Source organism: Salmo trutta, chromosome 11, assembly GCF_901001165.1.
Source record: "Salmo trutta chromosome 11, fSalTru1.1, whole genome shotgun sequence".
Taxonomy (NCBI): domain Eukaryota; kingdom Metazoa; phylum Chordata; class Actinopteri; order Salmoniformes; family Salmonidae; genus Salmo; species Salmo trutta.
This window is the reverse complement of record NC_042967.1, coordinates 10,748,502-10,770,843: the sequence shown is the minus strand read 5'-3', so window position 1 is coordinate 10,770,843 and position 22,342 is coordinate 10,748,502. Positions and strand designations below refer to the sequence as shown.

Here is a 22,342-nt window from a genome sequence, read left to right as displayed (position 1 = left end):
ACATACTGTGCACTATAAAATGCTTCATTGACACATAGGGATGTCTGTCTCAGGCCATTCGAAAGGTTTGATGTCTCTGAGCCTTCTTGTCGCTGTTGATGACCTTCGAGGATACATTTTGCCTTCTACATTCCTTCACATTTTCTTCTTTGTTATGATTGCCAGTTCAGCCCGTTATTGGTAGGTGACAGCCCATCAGACTAGAGGCAGCAACATCTTCAGCTATGTTCACGATGCTTTCCGTCTGAACATAGATCTGTGCCCCCGCAAATGTCAACGTAAGTGCCCACACTCCCTCTCCAGTGTATTGAACATGAACACTAGTAAGCACTTTACCCACCCTTTAGTTTTCAAAGTGACCCAACACATAGCCATACACCGCGGGGGAGAAAAGCATAGCGGTACTATGCTTGTCCTTAAACCACCCTTTGACATCAAACTCCAGTCATTATGGAGCTCTCTATAATTTCATCACTCTAGTGTGAAACAAGATGGCACACCTGTCAAAACACAACAAACTCAGCACGGTAATGCAGTCAAAAGCCTAACCTGTACATGCAACCAGCCAGCTGTGGAAGCTACTTTACATTCAACAGCAGCACAAACGATGACTATGGATCAACTGAAGATGAAGAAGAAAAGCATCCTATGTTCTACTCTTTTACCTTCCTACCTACGTTTCTGGGGCTGGTTAGGATTGTTACTAAGGTCAGCGGCGCTGCATGGGGCAGAATAGTATACATGTTGAGGCCGGGTGCTATTCTTAATCAGGAATGAAGCTGAACTTTTGGGATGTTTGACCTATGGCACCTTTGTGTTACTTTTCACATCGATACTTTTCACATTGGGCCCCAGTATGCCTTGACTCAGAGTGAATTTAGTAATACATTGGGGCAGTACACTGTGGTACACCTACTGTGCTCTTCTACCTGCCTTCCTGTCCATCTCTCCATTCCCTGCTGTCTAATGATGAGCGGGTAGAGAACAGTAGCACTGAACACACACAGACACACATGAACACACACACACACACACATGAACACACACACACACATGAACACACACACACACACACACACACACACATTACCATTCACAGTCACATCTCTTAAAACATCCATTTATCCCACAAGCTCCTGCTCCAAAACCGGCCAATGAAAGCTCACGCTCATAATTCATGCAATAAACGGAGGGCTTAGTCTTCCATTTATTTCCGTAATAGTTTTGTTAAGTTTCAATGCATCACTGTCAGTAGTGATAGAGTGAGTTTGGAAGCATGTCTTTTGGTGCTTCGCCAGAGCCGCCCAGATCAATTGTTCATCGACAGTTGAGATGAGCTTTCACTGTTCAGAGAAGTGAAGTCTTACACAGGCTGTCACTGCCACCAACTGGCTAGAACCAGTATTACATACACTTTCTGTCATCTGCAGAACAACTGTCAGCATCAACTAGATGTTGTTATTCTTACTCACAAACATAAGACAACACTGAAAACCAACTTTCCAAAGAAGGACAACAATAAAAGTTATACATTATAAACTGGGGGAACTAACTTGAGTCTCTGCCGTCTTCAGTCTGTGATCTAGTCCCTTGGTTCCCCAACGTATTGTTCGGTAGAAGGGCTGGCAGGTCTGGGTTGTATCCAGCTGCCAGTTCATATTAGTTTCCTCACCTGCTAGCTACATATTGTAACACCAGAAAATGTGATTTAACATTTTATTGAGGAAACCATTATACTGGGAGTTACATGTTTGCCTATACAAAACGTCAGCAGCGATTTTTCAACTAAGCTGGTATTGGCGATGCTATCTTTGTCCTCGATTTGTGGAAACTAGAGTCTCAAAATGTCCGTGTCCAGTTGCCGGGGTCCGTTTGAATTTAGAAAATGCTCCGTTATTAAAATAAATATATTTTTTCCCTACATGAAGCAACTCAACAATGTGTATGCTGCCATCTTGTCTTTTTCAAATCTTCTCTAATTGACTGAGACAGGTGGGTCCACCCCAAAGTGCTGCATGTCATGATGACAGATACCTGTCTCGATCAATGAGAGAAGAGCAGTTGTTGTGGGGGGTGCTTTGCTCAAGAGCACAACTGCAGGCATCTAGGATTTGATATCAGTTGCTAGCTCAATTCAGCAAACTGTCAGACCCAAGACTCAAACTGGCAACCACACAAAGTTGCCCTCAGAACAGCCTCAATTCGTCGGGGCATGGCCTCTACAATGTGTCGAGAGCGTTCCACAGGGATGCTGGCCCATGTTGACTCCAATGCTTCACACAGTTGTGTGAAGTTGGCTGGAAGTCCTTTGGGTGGTGGACCGTTCTTGATACACACAGGAAACAGCTGAGCGTGAAAAACCCAGCAGCATTTTAGACCTATTAAGCACGGATACCTTCACTCCCCTTTAAGACCTATTAAACATGGATACCTTCACTCCTCTTTAAGACCTATTAAACATGGATACCTTCACCCCCTTTAAGACCTATTAAACATGGATACCTTCACTCCTCTTTAAGACCTATTAAACATGGATACCTTCACTCCTCTTTAAGGCCTATTAAACATGGATACCTTCACTCCCCTTTAAGGCCTATTCAACATGGATACCTTCACTCCCCTTTAAGGCCTATTCAACATGGATACCTTCACTCCCCTTTAAGGCCTATTCAACATGGATACCTTCACTCCCCTTTAAGACCTATTAAACACGGATACCTTCACTCCCCTTTAAGACCTATTAAACTCGAGTACCTTCACCTAAACCAATCCGGCAAACTGTTAAATGTGCTGAAGTCATGTGTGCAAATGAGGGGATAAGATACACACATGTACGTTACATGTCACATATGTCTGCCTGATTCAAAGGATGTTATCCTCTAGTATACACTGTAATGATCCCAAAAACGGCACACCTATTCCCTAGTGCACTATTTTTGACTAGAGCCCTAGTCAAAAGTACTGCACTGTATAGGAAATAGGGTGCCATTTCAGACGCACCCTCGGTCTAGCCTTTCTGTGATATGGGGAATGTCATCTAAGCTGCTCTAGTCTATATCTGATCGAGGCTTGTTTCTCTTCTCACACTACCTTAAGGTCAGACTCTGGCTGTCTTTGATTGGCCCAAGGGCTTCAGTCTCTCTGCTAAGGATGAGAAGTTCACCGGGGTTAGCGAGAGTTTGCTGAACACGTTTTCATTTGGTACACCGTATCCACAAATGTAATATGCTATTTAAATGCCACGGGTAAAGGTTAGCCAGTGTAGATAGAACATGCATAATGTTTCCCCAGGACGGCGAATGTTTGTGACATGATATCATGCACTCTTCTTCAAGCCAAGCTATCTGGTACAGTCGGGTATAGTAAAGCCATTCTATTTGTGTGGATAGATGGGAACTTAGTTTTTTCTGCTGATAACGTAAATCCATTTCAATTCCATGCACAGTACCAGAGGTGTGTATAAACGGAATCCTTGTAGGCATGTACGTACCCACTGGGCAACATCTGGTTGAATCAATGTTGTTTCCACGTAATAAAAAGAAATAATGTGATGATGTTGAATCAACGTGGAAAACTGATTGGATTCGCAAAAAGTCATCAAGGTAAGGGAATTTACTCTTTTTTCACCCAACTTTGAACCTAAATCCAATGACATGGTGAGTTTTTTGTTGTTGATTTCACATCGAATTCCCGTTAGTGATGTAAATCAAAACTAGACGTTGTAATGACGTCTGTGCCCAGTGGGTATACAGGTATATACATATACAGCTCTGACATAAATACATAAATAAAGAAATGGACTCTGGGTTTAATTATTAACAAGTACACAAGTGTATTTTATTTAACGCAAGCAAGTTTGTTCCTACAATAAAAAAAAAGCCACTGTTTAAGCCGTTGGCACATGTATGTACAAAACAGATTATGAAGAATCGTACAGCCTGCTACAAAGCATTCTTAGTGAAAGTACAAAAGACTAATATGGGAGGAGAAAGCAGAAAGCATTGTCAGGTTAATACTGAAGAAGTGAATACGCAACATCATAACAAGTAGTATCTGTTTTATAAGACATGGTTTTCAAAAAATGAATATGACAAACGAAAGGAGGAAGGGAAACAAAATCATTCACTACAACCTAATAGGCTATTTGTTTACTTAGCATAACACTGTTAGCGTAGGATCCGCAACACTGAAGCGTATAAGAAATCAGTTGACTCAGACAGTCCAAGCGTAAAAATGAGAAATGAAAATTATAAAGAGAGAGGATATTTTGACTTTTTGAATCAGTTAAAAACTATTACCACTGAATGCATAACCATGCCACAAATAACAACTAGATTCACGGTTCTTTTTACCTAGATAATACAAGTCATTTTTTTATTGGTTAATAACCAAACGCTGCATGGCTACAGTACAGAGATTCAGCTTCAAATCCAAACGCACGTAACATCTAGAAAGACCTCACCATGGTTGAATTAGTGCACCAAAAAAATAGTTGTTCTTTTTTGATAGCAACGGAATGATGAAACGCTGTACTGCAAAACTAGAGTAGTAGAAAGAGTTAAGACAGAGTTTGGTCCATACTCAAGAGTAATATAATTTTAATTGTTTTATTGACATTTCATGTTTTTTAGTATAGCTTCACAGACAGTCAGGGTTTGGGTCAGTTTTATTTCAATTCAGTAAATTCAGCAAGAATTTCAGTTTATTTCCAGAATTGACTGGACTTGAATGCAATTGAACCCAACCCTGCAGACGGTTAAGTTATCTCTCAATGTGATATTCAACTTTTTCCACGTGTAGCAATACGACCGTTTCAGGCCTAAAGCTTGTTTATCCGCTTGCCGTCTAGATTTGGTTACCATATTTATTTCACTGGTATCTCTGAAATGGACGTTCACAAGAATATCACCAAACTTTGACCAATGAAATGAATGACCTGAAATTGAAGTGTATCACATATATGTATATATTTATATACCGTAGATATATATATAGAGCAGAATACTGACAAAAAAACATCTCATATTTTCTCTTCTGATAACTTGTATTTAAAAAGTTGAAGATTAAAACATATAAAAATTAAACCTGTAAAATGTTATTTGCATGTGAGTTATGGCTTGCGATGGATGAGAAAAGTAGTTTTCTACAGAGTTTCCCCCACGGCGAAATCCTGAAAGGCCATTCTATCAGATGTATTTCTACGTCATGTCATTCCCACTACCCTCTTCTTCTTTCTCCTTATACTACATATCATCATCATCTTCATCACTCCGCTGACTTGCCACTCAAACAACTGTTTTCTTTTCCCAGTTTCAGAACACTATTATTATTGACAGACAATCAGTGTTCTTCACTTTGAATGACTCGGCTACTCAACAAAGCTAGCATACATTTCTGACAGTTAGGCCAAGCTACAGTTATAGCAATATGTAAAAAGTCACTTTAAGGTACTTTTTTTTGTTTGAAAATCCCTGGCACTCCCAAACCAATAAAGAATTTTCTGAAAAAAGATTCTGTACATAGTTTTTATACCGGTGATGCTTACTGTTTCGGAAGCTTATTATGCTGTAATTTACCTGTAAATTATACAAGTTTGGTCACATTTTGGTCTTGTTAAGTGGATATGTTGAAATAAAATTGTTGTTAAGACCTGTGTATGATTGGAGGTCCGTTGGATGACGAGTGTTTAGGAACGTATAAATATATTACACGGAAATGTGAATTAAAAAGCGATAAAAACTCAACAGCCCCCAGCCTGACCCCTCCTAAAACCAAACATAAACAAATGGAAGTACTCGACGTCGAGATATAGAACAACATGGTAAAAAGCAATGACACATTGTAAAACGATGTGCTACTACTAACATACAAAATGCAAATGGAAAAAAGAGGGGGAGAGGTAGAAGAGGAGAAAGAGGGAAAAGGTAGGGTATAAGATGAAGAAAGGGTCGAGGAAAGGGAGGAGTAAAGAGGGGGAGAAATAGAAAGGAAATCTCAATACAGGAAAGAAGGGTTCGTCAGAGGAGACACACGATATCCCGTAGGAACGACTTGTCTCATCACACCCGTAAGCTTAGTGAAGTCGAAACCACCCACAACACCACACCACAAACCCCCCCCCTTACACTTGTGCCCCTACGAACATAAACACCAGACATTGAATAGCTTGTGTGGTTTCTGTGTGTGTGTTCTGCTGCGTGTGTCATGGACGTGTGTGTGTGTGTTGGAGAGGGAGGGAAGGATAGGGGGACGGGACGGGGGGACGGGGGGGGGGGGCGTGTGCTTTAGGTGTAGGCATTGAGACGCTCTTTAGAGCGAGTGGAGTGGATGTCGTGGAGCTCCTGCTCCTCCTTGGACTTGATGTCCTCGTACTTCTGCATCCGGCACGCGTCCTTCACGTAGGCCCAGTTAGCGGACAGTACCATTAGGTAGTGGACCTGTATTAGAGGGACACATGGGTTACAGGGATGTTAGTGGGAGGATTGTTAACCCCTCGACCAAGCCTGTACCTCAGGGGAGAGTTTATTGATTAATGAATTAGGCTGAAACAGAATTAGTTAGATAATTAGACAAAGCTATAACCAAAAACCCAAAGCAGATCTTTTAGTGGCGCTGCGCCTTCACTGGTTTAAAACCAAAATAAACCAACCAAAATTGAAGGGATGGATTAGTTGATCAACCTTATTCTTTAGTGAGCTCTGTGTCTGTTACGGCTGTGTCAGCATTTGTGCTCGTCAGGTGCACGGGGCGTGACAGGAGAGCTCGGTTATCAACATACCTATCGATAGCAACCAGAGGGGCTTGGTTATTATAATCAGTGGTGCCAGCAAAGCATATTTTAGTGAATAACAACAGAATAATGTGACGTGACCGATGACAGAGCTGGCGATGCTTTGGGGGCGACCCCTAAGCTCCTAGGTTCAGAGTTCAGTTCGGCCATGTTGATATCGAGGCGGTCGGCTCCTCTCAGCTCCTGACGGCGTACAGTGATGTCACTGAGACCACTGAGGTCAGGGGTAAAGGTGATGGGCCAACCGATGGGCCCCCGTCAGAAGCGGGTGCAGTATTTGCCCAGACTCTGAGACGTCAGGAGGACATTGTTACGGATAAGGACCGTGGCAGCTGACGCCTGTCCGCATCAGACCAGAGAGAAAGAGAAAAGGAGAGAAGCAGTTATTGGACTCTGGGTCGCGTTCATTAGGCTCCAAATGGAAGAAGAAGGACTGAAACAGGTAGCGACTACGTTGAGTGCCCTACCTAAGGAACATATCCCTGAAGTGTTTCTGCAGTAACTCTTTCCTCCACTGAGTGGCAGTGAGGTGTCAGTGATCAGCCAACCAGAGCATCTGGTGCAGAGGTTCTGAAGAAGTAGTTATGAGGTAATTAAATAAAGAAAAACACCTGCACTCCTCTGGTCCAGTTCGAGGATTTATGGCCATTGGCCAAGTGTATGGCATTTATCTATTGATGATATTGTGTTGTAATGACGATGTGAAGATTAACATGCCTAACGAATTCCCTGAGCTTGGGATAATGAAGTTATTCTCTTCTTTTGTTATATAATGGCATGACTCAAACTCATCATGAATAAACAGATTTGCCTAGATAGATCCAAGTTGGAGATACAGACAGTACTTCCTTCATACAATCTCACAGTGATCTAAGATCATTTATCATGGAAAATATTAGACGAGAAGATGGTACATCAATATTGTCTACGCAAATTGATTCCTTACCCCAGAACTAACACAAACACGCTTGGGTGAGTCATCCCATTGTGTATTACCATAGACATCCACCGGGTGGCCAAAGAGCACACAGTTGGGCCACAGATACAGACTTTGTGTTGCGAAGAGCCGCTCCCGCCCAAATTGATTACCATTTCATTTTCTCTCGTCTTTTATAGTCTTCAGACAACGCAGCAACAATGTCCTATTTGTAGATTTAAAACATTACGTCATGGTCTAAGGACTGGAAATGTATGACGTTGTTTATATTTTGTGGTAACAGGAAGCTGTTATGGGCATATCTATTTGATGACAACCAAACCATAAGAAACTAGTGTCATTGATGTTTTGACAAAACATTTCTCTGTTATTTTCACTGTGAACATATGTTTTTGTTTAAAAAGGAACTAGATACCAAATAACAGCCTTCATTAAATGTGTATCCTTCCACCCTGGCTACAGACGCAGCAGTCTTCTCCAGTGAATATGGTTGCTCCAGTCCTCACCATCACTTAGCTGCTCTCAACAAGCTCCTTTCTTCTTCCCCAGTTTCCATGGTAACTGCGCCCTGTGCTTCTCCATCGCTAGGTTAACACCTCCCCTCTAATCAACAGCTCTCTCTCTCCCCCTCTCGCGCTCTCTTTCTCTCTCTCTCTCTATCGCTATGTGTTACTCTGTGTGTCTCTCTCTGTGTCTCTCTCTGTGTCTCTCTCTCTCTCGCTCTCTCTCTCAATCACTCAATGTCTCTGTCTCTCTCTCTCTCTGTGTCTATCACTCGATCACTCTGCCTCTGTTTTGCACTTTCTCGATCTACCTCGCTCTTAACACTGGGAGGACCTCTTTCAAAGTCAGCAGCATAAAAAACAGTCCGTTTTTCCTCCCGATTACCAATCTCTTGAATCCCTAGTCGTATAACCTTTGGTATGTCTCCACACAACAAGACAATCCTCTCTCACTAAGGTTTACCCTGCCTGCCTATCTTTATGTGTTCAGACAGAGGGGAGGGAACAGAGTGGCGATGCTATCAACAGACATTTAAGGACCAATAGGCAGGTCACACAACCCTCAGACATAAAGTAGAGCTGTCATTGTCTCACCATGGCGATAACTGCAGCCCCAGCCCCGGCCAGGGCACAGACGAACAGGTGGAACGTCATGTCCAGCTGAAAGACAATCAAACACAACACAGCTTTATTAGTCACCAGGAAATAAAGACAATATACAACATCAGCGCTTGCTTTGTTGGTATTCAAAATGGGACACAAAGCATCGTTCCGACCTGTAATGTCTGTGTTTACAATATTGCCAGGTCGTGTTGAGATTAAAAAACTAAATCACAGAGTGGTTGCTTTGAGTGTGAGATAGGGCAAGATTTATTAAGATTTGTCCCAGTGCAATATTAGCTCACTTTTTCAAAGGGAATTAAACGGAGGTAAGACAAAAGGATAAAGGAGGCTAAAGGTTAAACAAAAAGACAGACTAATCTTTATTAAGCTATGTTTTTTGTTCCCTTTCCACAAGAGGTTAAAGTTCAAACCCCTAGAAATCTGGTACACTCATCACACTCACAAATCACAATTTAAAATGACAGCAGTGTTCCTATAGCAGTGTTCCCAATCCTAGTCCTGGGGTCCCAAAGGGGTGCACATTTTGTGTTTTTGACCTAACACTGACACACCTAATTCAAATCAAAGGCTTGACGATGAGTTGATTGGTTGAATCAAGTGTGTGAGCGTTAGGGCAAAAAACAAAAAGTGCATTTTGGTCCCCAGAGGCAGGATCGGGAAACACTTCCCTAAAGCATTTATGATTTGAGAAACATATTCCACCTCTATGGACAGACAGCCTTCAATGTGAGAGACGAGCCTAACCCCTGAGGTGCGGCGATCACTAAAGGTTACAGCCAACAGAACCTCGCCTCCGCCCTTCATCGCTCCCCAGCCACACACACACACCCTTACCTCGTTAGACTCACACATCTTAAAGAACTTCTCGGAACCCGTGCACACCTTCCTCTCCTCCCCGATAGTTACCATGCCTGCGAAAAAACAACATTCAATTTCACATTTACATTTCAGTGACTTAGCTTGGCAAGCGCTTCGATCCCCAGAGACCTAACAACAGCTACTGCAGCGAGTGACAACAAACACTCTTGTTAAAGGGCTGTAAAATAGATCTCCTTCAGGAGCATTAAATAACGGCAATGAAATGTAAAAAATATTGATTGAATTGTGTGTCCGCGAAGTGAGAAGACTAAACGACACACTATTCAGTACAGTATGCTCTATAGGTCATTGTCTTGTCAGACATCTTATCCACATTCATGATAGAACACAAACAAACAAACAATAAAATAAACAATGGAAATAAACCCCCAAAGCCCTGGTTAACCACTGCCAGTGTCAGTGACTGTGTACGTATACTGTAAATGGCAACAGTGGCGGCGCCACCCGGGCCCGCCCTTACCAAACTGGCGCAGGTCCAGGCAGAGGTTGGCCCCCTCCACCACAGTGGTGTTCTGACAGATGGTCCAGATGTTGAAGTACATGAAGACGGGCAGCGAGGTGAAGGCTGTCACACCCAACCAGGCCAGGAAGAAGATATAGGTCAACATAATGAACTGCAGGAAGAAACGGAGGACACAAGAGAGAATGGTTCATTAGAGAGAGTGTTAGAGAAGAGCACAGAAGGAAATGAGGGAGGAGAACAAAGAGAGGGAAGAGAAGAGAGGGAGGAAGGAGGAGAAGGAAGAGAAGGACAATTCATTAGAAAGAGAGAGGGAGGGGAAGAGAGGGAGGAAGGAGGAGAAGGAAGTGACGGACAGTCCATTAGAAAGAGAGAGGGAGGGGAAGAGAGGGAGGAAGGAGGAGAAGGAAGTGAAGGACGGTCAATTAGAAAGAGAGAGGGAGGGGAAGAGAGGGAGGAAGGAGGAGAAGGAAGTGAAGGACGGTCAATTAGAAAGAGAGAGGGAGGGGAAGAGAGGGAGGAAGGAGGAGAAGGAAGTGAAGGACGGTCAATTAGAAAGAGAGAGGGAGGGGAAGAGAGGAAGGAAGGAGGAGAAGGAAGTGAAGGACGGTCCATTAGAAAGAGAGAGGGAGGGGAAGAGAGGGAGGAAGGAGGAGAAGGAAGTGAAGGACGGTCCATTAGAAAGAGAGAGGGAGGGGAAGAGAGGAAGGAAGGAGGAGAAGAAAGTGAGGGATGGGCCCATTAGAGAGAGAGAGAAGATGACAGTTAGAAGTCGGTAGAAGGCTGACTGACTCATCGGCTGTCATTAGCAATGGGCCATAATTCAAAGAAGAGACATCTTAAACTGTAATTTCTCCATCACCAGATCTCTAATCCCGTCTCTCGGGTACTTCCTCCAGAAAGACGTGTCCTAATTGTCTACCCTAATGCTTATACCCATCCAACGCCTTCAGAAATACAGGGAGCGGATAGGGCGCAGAGGATAGGGGTTGATTTAAGTGTGTTTCTTACCCAGGCGGAGACGCACCGTCCGCAGGCGGTGATCTTGAAGTCTCCGTACAGGTCCCTGATGGCGCCGGTAGTGAAGAAGCCCTCCACCATGAGCAGGATGCCGTAGACGAAGAATGCCGCCGCCACGCCGTAGATGACATACTTCAAGATATCAATCCTGCGGAGGAAGAAAGAGAGACAGGAGCAGAGCGATGGGATCACTCAGTTGGTGTAGCTAGCACACCAAGACTAGCGGTTTCATGCCCAGGAACCATAGAATTAGCAATTAGAATACTAATTAAATATTAATTTAATAGGATCTGGGCAGGAACTTACAAAGATCCGTTTTTGGAATCAAAACATTGCTAAACAATACAGATGTGTGCATTGAGTGTGCGGGCCATTTAGTACAGTACTTCACTATTACACGTTTTTTTAGGCCCAGCAGCCCCATTTGTAGTCCAAGTGCATTGGACTACAAATGATATTTCTTCCAGCAGTGACAGACAGTATTCTGACTGTATACTGCAGTCAGTTTGCTTCCACAGTCATTCTGAATTTTTGTCCTTGCTCCAAACCGTTTTTACGGTTTGGAGCGAGCAGTCGCACTACGCTTCACTCCACAGGTAATATTACACTTCACTACATTACAACGGTTTGATTTGTTTGATCCGAGCAATTCTTTTCTTAGCTAGCTACATAGCCGTCTTTGTATCAAAGATAATCGTGTAGCTTAGAGTAATTATCGAAGTTAGCTATCTTCGTCCTCCTAACGTAGTCATCACTGCTAGCTAGCTAGTCAACACTGCTAGCTAGCCAACCAGCCAACTTCCACCGACTAGCAGCACTGTAGAATCTATTACATTACAACGGAACGACTTGACTAGTGTAGTGTTAGTGAGCCAGCTACATAGTTGTCTTTGCATCTAAGATAATTGTGTAGTTTAGAGTAATTATTAGTAACTAGCCAGCCGCGACGCCAGACTTAGTCAACACACCTAGTCTTCATTAACCCACTGCTAGCTAGCTAGCCAACCGTTACCGACTAGCAGCGCTCTAGACACTAATACTTTACAACGGAACGACTTGATTAGTGTAGTGTTAGTGAGCCAGCTACATAGTTGTCTTTGCTGTCTTTGCATCTAAGATAATTGTGTAGTTTAGAGTAATTATTGGTAACTAGCCAGCCGCGACGCCAGACGTAGTCAACACACCTAGTCATCATTAACCCACTGCTAGCTAGCTAGCCAACAGCTAGCCAACCGTTACCGACTAGCAGCGCTGTAGATACCAATACTTTACAACGGAACGATTTGACTAGTGCAGTGTTGGCTAGCTAGCTACATAGTTGTCTTTGTCATAGCTTGATAATTGTGTAGTTTAGTAATTACCGAGGTTAGCTAGCCAGCTATTGCCGTCCCCCGCGACGCCATTTTTCCAAACCCAGCCAACTAGTAACACTGTAGAAACTAACTACATTACAAAGGAACGTCTTGATTAGTGTTATGTTAGCTAGCTACAAAGTTGCTTTTGTATCATGACAAGGTGTAGTACTGAAACTATCGAGGTCACCTAGCCAGCTACACCTAGCCAGCTACACGGTCAAACAAAGTCAACAACGCAGCCACTGCTAGCTAGCCTACTCCACCAGCCAGCAGTACTGTATCATTTTCGTCATTTTAGTCAATAAGATTTTTTGCAACGTAAGCTTAACTTTCTGAACATTCGAGACGTGTAGTCCACTTGTCATTCCAATCTCCTTTGCATTAGCGTAGCCTCTTCTGTAGCTTGTCAACTATGTGTCTGTCTATCCCTGTTCTCTCCCCTCTGCACAGGCCATACAAACGCTTCACACCGCGTGGCCGCTGCCACTCTAACCTGGTGGTCCCAGCGCGCACGACCCACGTGGAGTTCCAGGTCTCCGGCAGCCTCTGGAACTGCCGGTCTGCGGCCAACAAGGCTGAGTTCATCTCAGCCTATGCTGCCCTCCAGTCCCTAGACTTCCTGGCGCTGACGGAAACATGGATCACCACAGATAACACTGCTACTCCTACTGCTCTCTCCTCGTCTGCCCACGTGTTCTCGCATACCCCTAGAGCATCGAGCCAGCGGGGTGGTGGCACTGGAATCCTCATCTCTCCCAAGTGGACATTCTCTCTTTCTCCCCTGACCCATCTGTCTATCTCCTCATTTCAATTCCATGCTGTCACAGTTACCAGCCCTTTCAAGCTTAACATCCTCATCATTTATCGCCCTCCAGGTTCCCTTGGAGAGTTCATCAATGAGCTTGACGCCTTGATAAGTTCCTTCCCTGAGGATGGCTCACCTCTCACAGTTCTGGGTGACTTTAACCTCCCCACGTCTACCTTCGACTCATTCCTCTCTGCCTCCTTCTTTCCACTCCTCTCCTCTTTTGACCTCACCCTCTCACCTTCCCCCCCTACTCACAAGGCAGGCAATACGCTTGACCTCATCTTTACTAGATGCTGCTCTTCCACTAATCTCATTGCAACTCCTCTCCAAGTCTCCGACCACTACCTTGTATCCTTTTCCCTCTCGCTCTCATCAAAAACTTCTCACTCTGCCCCTACTCGGATGGTATTGCGCCGTCCCAACCTTCGCTCTCTCTCTCCTGCTACTCTCTCCTCTTCCATCCTATCATCTCTTCCCTCTGCTCAAACCTTCTCCAACCTATCTCCTGCTTTTGCCTCCTCAACCCTCCTCTCCTCCCTCTCTGCATCCTTTGATTTTCTCTGTCCCCTATCCTCCAGGCCGGCTCGGTCCTCCCCTCCTGCTCCGTGGCTCGACGACTCACTGCGAGCTCACAGAACAGGGCTCCGGGCAGCCGAGCGGAAATGGAGGAAAACTCGCCTCCCTGCGGACCTCGCATCCTTTCACTCCCTCCTCTCTACATTTTCCTCTTCTGTCTCTGCTGCTAAAGCCACTTTCTACCACTCTAAATTCCAAGCATCTGCCTCTAACCCTAGGATGCTTTTTGCTACCTTCTCCTCCCTCCTGAATCCTCCTCCCCCTCCCCCCCCTCCTCCCTCACTGCGGATGACTTCGTCAACCATTTTGAAAAGAAGGTTGACGACATCCGATCCTCGTTTGCTAAGTCAAGCGACACCGCTGGTCCTGCTCACACTGCCCTACCCTGTACTTTGACCTCTTTCTCCCCTCTCTCTCCAGATGAAATCTCGCGTCTTGTGACGGCCGGCCGCCCAACAACCTGCCCACTTGACCCTATCCCCTCCTCTCTTCTCCAGACCATTTCCGGAGACCTTCTCCCCTACCTCACCTCGCTCATCAACTCATCCTTGACCGCTGGCTACGTCCCTTCCGTCTTCAAGAGAGCGAGAGTTGCACCCCTTCTGAAAAAACCTACACTCGATCCCTCCGATGTCAACAACTACAGACCAGTATCCCTTCTTTCTTTTCTCTCCAAAACTCTTGAACGTGCCGTCCTTGGCCAGCTCTCCTGCTATCTCTCTCAGAACGACCTTCTTGATCCTAATCAGTCAGGTTTCAAGACTGGGCATTCAACTGAGACTGCTCTTCTCTGTGCCACGGAGGCTCTCCGCACTGCTAAAGCTAACTCTCTCTCCTCTGCTCTCATCCTTCTAGACCTATCTGCTGCCTTTGATACTGTGAACCATCAGATCCTCCTCTCCACCCTCTCCGAGCTGGGCATCTCCGGCGCGGCCCACGCTTGGATTGCGTCCTACCTGACAGGTCGCTCCTACCAGGTGGCGTGGCGAGAATCTGTCTCCGCACCACGTGCTCTCACCACTGGTGTCCCCCAGGGCTCTGTTCTAGGCCCTCTCCTATTCTCGCTATACACCAAGTCACTTGGCTCTGTCATATCCTCACACGGTCTCTCCTATCATTGCTATGCAGACGACACACAATTAATCTTCTCCTTTCCCCCGTCTGACAACCAGGTGGCGAATCGCATCTCTGCATGTCTGGCAGACATATCAGTGTGGATGACGGATCACCACCTCAAGCTGAACCTCGGCAAGACGGAGCTGCTCTTCCTCCCGGGGAAGGACTGCCCGTTCCATGATCTCGCCATCACGGTTGACAACTCCCTTGTGTCCTCCTCCCAGAGTGCTAAGAACCTTGGCGTGATCCTGGACAACACCCTGTCGTTCTCCACTAACATCAAGGCGGTGACCCGATCCTGTAAGTTCATGCTCTACAACATTCGCAGAGTACGACCCTGCCTCACACAGGAAGCGGCGCAGGTCCTAATCCAGGCACTTGTCATCTCCCGTCTGGATTACTGCAACTCGCTGTTGGCTGGGCTCCCTGCCTGTGCCATCAAACCCCTACAACTCATCCAGAACGCCGCAGCCCGTCTGGTGTTCAACCTTCCCAAGTTCTCTCACGTCACCCCGCTCCTCCGCTCTCTCCACTGGCTTCCAGTTGAAGCTCGCATCCGCTACAAGACCATGGTGCTTGCCTACGGAGCTGTGAGGGGAACGGCACCTCCGTACCTTCAGGCTCTGATCAGGCCCTACACCCAAACAAGGGCACTGCGTTCATCCACCTCTGGCCTGCTCGCCTCCCTACCTCTGAGGAAGCACAGTTCCCGCTCAGCCCAGTCAAAACTGTTCGCCGCTCTGGCACCCCAATGGTGGAACAATCTCCCTCACGATGCCAGGACAGCGGAGTCAATCACCACCTTCCGGAGACACCTGAAACCCCACCTCTTTAAGGAATACCTGGGATAGGATAAAGTAATCCTTCTAACCCCCCCCCCCCCCTTTAAAAGATTTAGATGCACTATTGTAAAGTGGTTGTTCTACTGGATATTATAGGTGAATGCACCAATTTGTAAGTCGCTCTGGATAAGAGCGTCTGCTAAATGACTTAAATGTAAATGTAATGTAAATGACTAGTGGATTAGCTCTCATTTAGCTAATGAGTGTGTGTTTAATTCTGTGGGGTTATGTAAAAAGCTCTAATGTCCCAGAAAGAACCTGGGTAGGAAAGTTAGGAAAGCCTAGTTACATCAGTATAAAATGCCCAATTACATCAGTATAGAAAGCCTAGTTACATCAGTATAGAAAGCCCAGTTACATCAGTATAGAAAGCCCAGTTACATCAGTATAAAATGCCCAATTACATCAGTATAGAAAGCCCAGTTACATCAGTATAAAATGCCCAATTACATCAGTATAGAAAGCCTAGTTACATCAGTATAAAATGCCCAATTACATCAGTATAGAAAGCCTAGTTACATCAGTATAAAATGCCCAATTACATCAGTATAGAAAGCCCAGTTACATCAGTATAACAAGCCCAGTTACATCAGTATAGAAAGCCTCGTTACATCAGTATAACAAGCCCAGTTACATCAGTATATAAAGCCTAGTTACATCAGTATAAAATGACCAATTACATCAGTATAGAAAGCCTAGTTACATCAGTATAAAATGCCCAATTACATCAGTATAGAAAGCCCAGTTACATCAGTATAACAAGCCCAGTTACATCAGTATAGAAAGCCTAGTTACATCAGTATAAAATGCCCAATTACATCAGTATAGAAAGCCCAGTTACATCAGTATAACAAGCCCAGTTACATCAGTATAGAAAGCCTAGTTACATCAGTATAAAATGCTCAATTACATCAGTATAGAAAGCCCAGTTACATCAGTATAACAAGCCCAGTTACATCAGTATATAAAGCCTAGTTACATCAGTATAAAATGCCCAATTACATCAGTATAGAAAGCCTAGTTACATCAGTATAAAATGCCCAATTACATCAGTATAGAAAGCCCAGTTACATCAGTATAACAAGCCCAGTTACATCAGTATAAAATGCCTAGTTACATCAGTATAGAAAGCCTAGTTACATCAGTATAAAATGCCCAGTTACATCAGTATAAAAAGCCCAGTTACATCAGTATAGGAAGCCCAGTTACATCAGTATAGAAAGCTCAGTTACATCAGTACAGAAAGCCCAGTTACATCAGTATAGAAAGCCCAGTTACATCAGTATAGAAAGCCCAGTTACATCAGTATAGAAAGCCCAGTTACATCAGTATAAAAAGCGCAGTTACATCAGTATAAAAAGCCCAGTTACATCAGTATAGAAAGCCCAGTTACATCAGTATAGAAAGCCCAGTTACATCAGTATAGAAAGCCCAGTTACATCAGTATAGAAAGCCCAGTTACATCAGTATAAAATGCCCAGTTACATCAGTATAGAAAGCCCAGGTACATCAGTATAGAAAGCCCAGTTACATCAGTATAGAAAGCTCAGTTACATCAGTACAGAAAGCCCAGTTACATCAGTTAGGCCAGGTCTACTGCTCATGCCACAATCTCCCGCCATTTCCAACATCTAGTAGAAGCACACACACACTTGCAGTCACTAGCACACACCCCCTCCCTCCCTCCCCCCTCTCTCCCTCCCTCTCGGCAGGCGGAGTTCCGGTGAGCAGGTGCGCCCGGGACAACCCAGAGTGATTTCAGAGGGCTTAAATCCCCCAACGGCCCCGTGCCAAGACATCACGCAGACGTAGAAACACAAGCATACACACACACCCACACAGGAGTGGAAAAATCGATCTCCGTCAGTGTGCTGCGTCAGGGAAAAGTCTCCCTCCCTCCCACTCACACACATATTCATGATCAAACACCTGATAAATACACCTCTCTTCACCAGACAGCCATCCTGAATATATTTTTAGATTTGAATTGAAGCTTAAAAATGCACGAATGTGTGGATTTCTATTTGTATTTATTATGGGTCCCCATTAGCTGCTGCCACTCTTCCTGGGGTCCAGCAAAATGAAGGCAGTTCATACAATTTAAAAACATTACAATACATTCACAGATTTCCCAACACACTGTGTTCCCTCAGGCCCCTACTTCGCCACTACCACATATCTATAGTACAAAATCCATGTGTGTGTATAGTGCGTATGTTATCGTGTGTGTGTGTGTGTGTATGCATGTGTCTGTGCCTATGTTTGTGTCTCTTCACAGTCCTCGTTGTTCCATAAGGTGTTTTTTTATCTGTTTTGTAAATCTGATTCTACTGCTGCATCAGTTACCTGATGTGGAATAGAGTTCCATGTAGTCATGGCTCTATGTAGTACTGTGCGCCTCCCATAGTCTGTTCTGGACTTGGGGACTGAGACCTCTTGTGGCATGTTTTGTGGGGTATGCATGGGTGTCCGAGCTGTGTGCCAGTAGTTGAAACAGACAGCTCGGTGCATTCAACATGTCAATACCTCTCATAAATAAAAGTAGTGATGAAGTCAGTCTCTCCTCCACTTTGAGCCATGTGAGATTGACATGCATATTATTAATATTAGCTCTCTGTGTACATCCAAGGGCCAGCCATGCTGCCCTGTTCTGAGCCAGCCGTGCTGCCTTGTTCTGAGCCAGCCATGCTGCCCTGTTCTGAGCCAATTGCAATTTTCCTAAGTCCTTTTTTGTGGCACCTGACCACACGACTGAACAGTAGTCAAGGTGCGACAAAACTAGGGCCTGTAGGACCTGCCTTGTTGATAGTGTTGTTAAGAAGGCAGAACATCGCTTTACTATGGACAGACTTCTCCCCATCTTAGCTACTGTTGTACCAATATGTTTTGACCATGACAGTCTCATCTCAACTTGCTCAATTTCCACATGATCGATTACAAGATTAAGTTGAAGTTTAGGGTTTAGCGAATGATTTGTCCCAAATACAATGCTTTTAGTTTTAGAAATATTTAGGGCTAACTTATTCCTTGCCCCCCACTCTGAAACGGACACTTAACAAAGAGTTAAAAGCAGTCATTTCAGACACTGTATAGTGAGACTCACCATCGCTTCAACAGTTCAGTACTATACTGTTGTGTATTGAGCTAAGGGAGGGGAGAGTAAGGATAGTTTTACTTGATCACATTTGAAATACTCATCTTGTTGGGTATATGTATAGATAGTGAGTAATAATGTAGGTGGAAGGGAGATTTACCGAACCTCAATCTACACTTACGAGGCAGCTGCTCACCGCTAATGGTTAATCACTTCAGAAGAAAGAAAAGAGAAGAAAATGTTCCGCTAAGTAACTGTGACTCACTTCCAGTACCAATCACCAGGGACTGCTTGGAGGGACTGCTTGGAGGGACTGCTTGGAGGGACTGCTTGGAGGGACTGCTTGGAGGGAGTGCTTGGAGGGACTGCTTGGAGGGACTGCTTGGAGGGACTGCTTGGAGGGACTGCTTGAAGGGACTGCTTGGAGGGACTGCTTGGAGGGACTGCTTGGAGGGACTGCTTGGAGGGAGTGCTTGAAGGGACTGCTTGGAGGGACTGCTTGGAGGGAGTGCTTGAAGGGACTGCTTGGAGGGACTGCTTGGAGGGAGTGCTTGGAGGGACTGCTTGGAGGGACTGCTTGGAGGGAGTGCTTGGAGGGACTGCTTGGAGGGACTGCTTGGAGGGAGTGCTTGGAGGGACTGCTTGGGGGACATGTACATTTTACTATCTAGGGCGACCGAGGATACGGCGTCTCGATAAGGTGTTAACTAGGTGTGCCAGTCATAGCACAGGTGAGATCCGAACCATTCCCTTTACAGGTACTGAAGCTTTCAAAATAGGGTAGTGTTTTTTTTTGTGAGGACACACAGACTGCTGTTTTAACCACACTAAAAAAGCTAGTTTCTCCAGGGGTCGAAACAGACAAGGAGTAGGAAGAAGTGAAAATTCAACGGCAACTTCTTCTCATTGAATTTCAACACATCTCCAGGCTGCATGTAGGTGTTTCGACTAACCAGACCATGAGTCATTTAGAAAAGGGTGAAAAAAACCCACTGTGACACCCCTCCCACGCAAACACACCCACACTCACATGGTTAAGACGTCCAAGGTTTCTGCTCGGACCACCTCGAAGTAGTTCTGCAGGATGGTGACGGTGCCAGAGAGGGCCTCGTGCCCGCAGCCACAGAACAGCGCCACCCCAGCGTACAGAAGGATGGTCGCGAAGAGAGAGGCGTACGGGAGGACGCCCAGGCATTTAACGCAGCACTCAAAGCATCCTGGACAGAGACAGAGAGAAGAGGAGAACGTTTAGACTAAAGACGACGGTAGAATATCTTAGATATTCACAGATGCTCTAGTCATGAAATACTGTACATGTCACACTCTATTCATGGCTTGACAGGAATTGAAATACGTTTGACACCAGAACCAAAGGAAATAAAAGCACTCTAACAGCAAGGGAATCGTTGATTCAGAAGATCATTAAATCAGCGTTTTTCATTCAACCTTTTATTTTATTTAATCTATTTTACTACACCAAATCCCACCGCATCTAATTTAAAACCATCCGATAACAACAAACACTCTAACCACATTTCTCCAGTTGACCCAGAGCCAATAAATTGCCTGTTGCCATCTCGGGAAGGAAGTTTACTGTCACTCCAGCCAATCATAATCGCTCCTCGGACAGATTTATGGGTTTAATACAAAGAGCGCAAACAGTATTGATCTGTGGATTGCGGCCCTGCAAATGGAATCCCTCTCTTCACCCAGGGTAGAGCAGCTGCTGGATTTATGACCAGTCGTAAACACGGTGAGTCAGGGAGTGAGAGAGTGAGTGAGAGTGAGAGAGAGAGCTACAAAACAGAACTCTGATAGCTAGAAGGAGAAGACACAGTGAGAGAGGGATAGATGGAGAGATGCAGTGTAATGGATAATACTGTGTCTGTGAGAGGGGTTATGTTTAATTATCTCAGACTACAGGAAGTATCTATCTGACAGTCTCCGATGAAGAAAAAGCGCGTTTGTTATACTTGAGTGTAACGCTCCCATCTCTCTTCAACTGGACTGGATAGGCGAGGTTCAGATATCGCTTATCAAACGAATCGGCAAATGTCCAATTGCAATATTGAACTCCTATTTTCCATAGCCTGGTCCCAGATCCATTCGTGCTCTTGCCAATGCCAACAACATTGCTGTTTGGCATGACAGTGAATGAAAAGGAGCTGGCATGATAGCTCAAACAGACTGGCACTCAGGCTAGGTTTTCCTTGTTGTATTACTATTGTGCAGTTGGTGACTACAGCACAAATCCCAGTTCTGTTCTGCCTCTACTGTACATTAGTGCCTCTGGACTTGCTTTAGTTAGAACACTTGGAAGGCATTTAAACTGCAGGGTCCCAGCTGTGTTGTGAATGAATAACCCTCACACCTACACTTCAACTTGACTTCACCTGAAAGCACTCCTGTCTATTACTGTTATACCCCTCTCTGCGCACACAGGATGCTCTGGAGACCACCACTGCTACAGCCTGGAGAATGTGTGTGTGTGTGTGTGTGTGTGTGTGTGTGTGTGTGTGTGTGTGTGTGTGTGTGTGTGTGTGTGTGTGTGTGTGTGTGTGTGTGTGTTAGTCAGTTGATGTCAGGTGGTATGGAGTCTACCGTGAGCACAGGACCAGACTTCAGCCAATAGGAAATCAGACTTAGTTCAGAATCCTCTGCACGTCTCTTTCACTGTCAATCATGCTTATTATCCCCTTAAGGCACAGAGGAGTGTGTGTGTGTGTGTGTGTGTGCACGCGTGTCTGTGTATGTGTCTGTGCAGTCAGGCGAGAGACAGGAAAGACCGTCAACTCACTCCCCATGTCTTCAGAGAGCCAAGACTGACACAGGGAGAGGAGAAACTGACAAAATAATCTGAATCTATACTGTTTCATATCACCATCATCCCATCAGGCCATGTGGTATACTGATTTTAATATATATTCATGATGAATAAATAATGGTGAACAAATTACAGTGATAATAGTAAGCAAAGGATATATGATCCTTTTACGGTACCCTCCTCTTTGTGCATTGAGGGAAGATTACTGTATCATGCAGGGGTATGCAGCAAGATAAAACCAATCTCTGTGTCAAAAAAGTACAGGGTCACCTGTTTCTAATCGCCCCAATCCTAGTCATATTAGTAACATTGATTAACAGTACAGCGTCACCTGTTTCTAATTGCCCCAATCCTAGTCATATTAATAACATTGATTAACAGTACAGCGTCACCTGTTTCTAATTGCCCCAATCCTAGTCACATTAATAACATTGATTAACAGTACAGGATCACCTGTTTCTAATTGCCCCAATCCTAGTCATATTAATAACATTGATTAACAGTACAGGGTCAC

General features: G+C 44.8%; 1 protein-coding gene across 3 annotated transcripts in view; it reads right to left on the bottom strand.

Annotated features, from left to right (window-relative positions):
* Positions 1-6,265: 6,265 nt before the first annotated feature.
* The window catches only part of LOC115202203 (neuronal membrane glycoprotein M6-a-like), a 79,601-nt gene continuing 63,524 nt past the window's right edge, over positions 6,266-22,342 (bottom strand). For 2 of the 3 annotated variants that reach the window (XM_029766178.1, XM_029766177.1), the window contains exons 2-7: positions 20,035-20,221; positions 11,205-11,361; positions 10,194-10,347; positions 9,689-9,765; positions 8,825-8,890; positions 6,266-6,437 (exon numbers count right to left, since the gene is read on the bottom strand). In XM_029766178.1, the coding sequence (XP_029622038.1) occupies positions 6,285-6,437; positions 8,825-8,890; positions 9,689-9,765; positions 10,194-10,347; positions 11,205-11,361; positions 20,035-20,221 (794 nt within the window). In that variant the 3' untranslated portion in view covers positions 6,266-6,284. The other variant, XM_029766180.1, reaches the window with a different exon arrangement.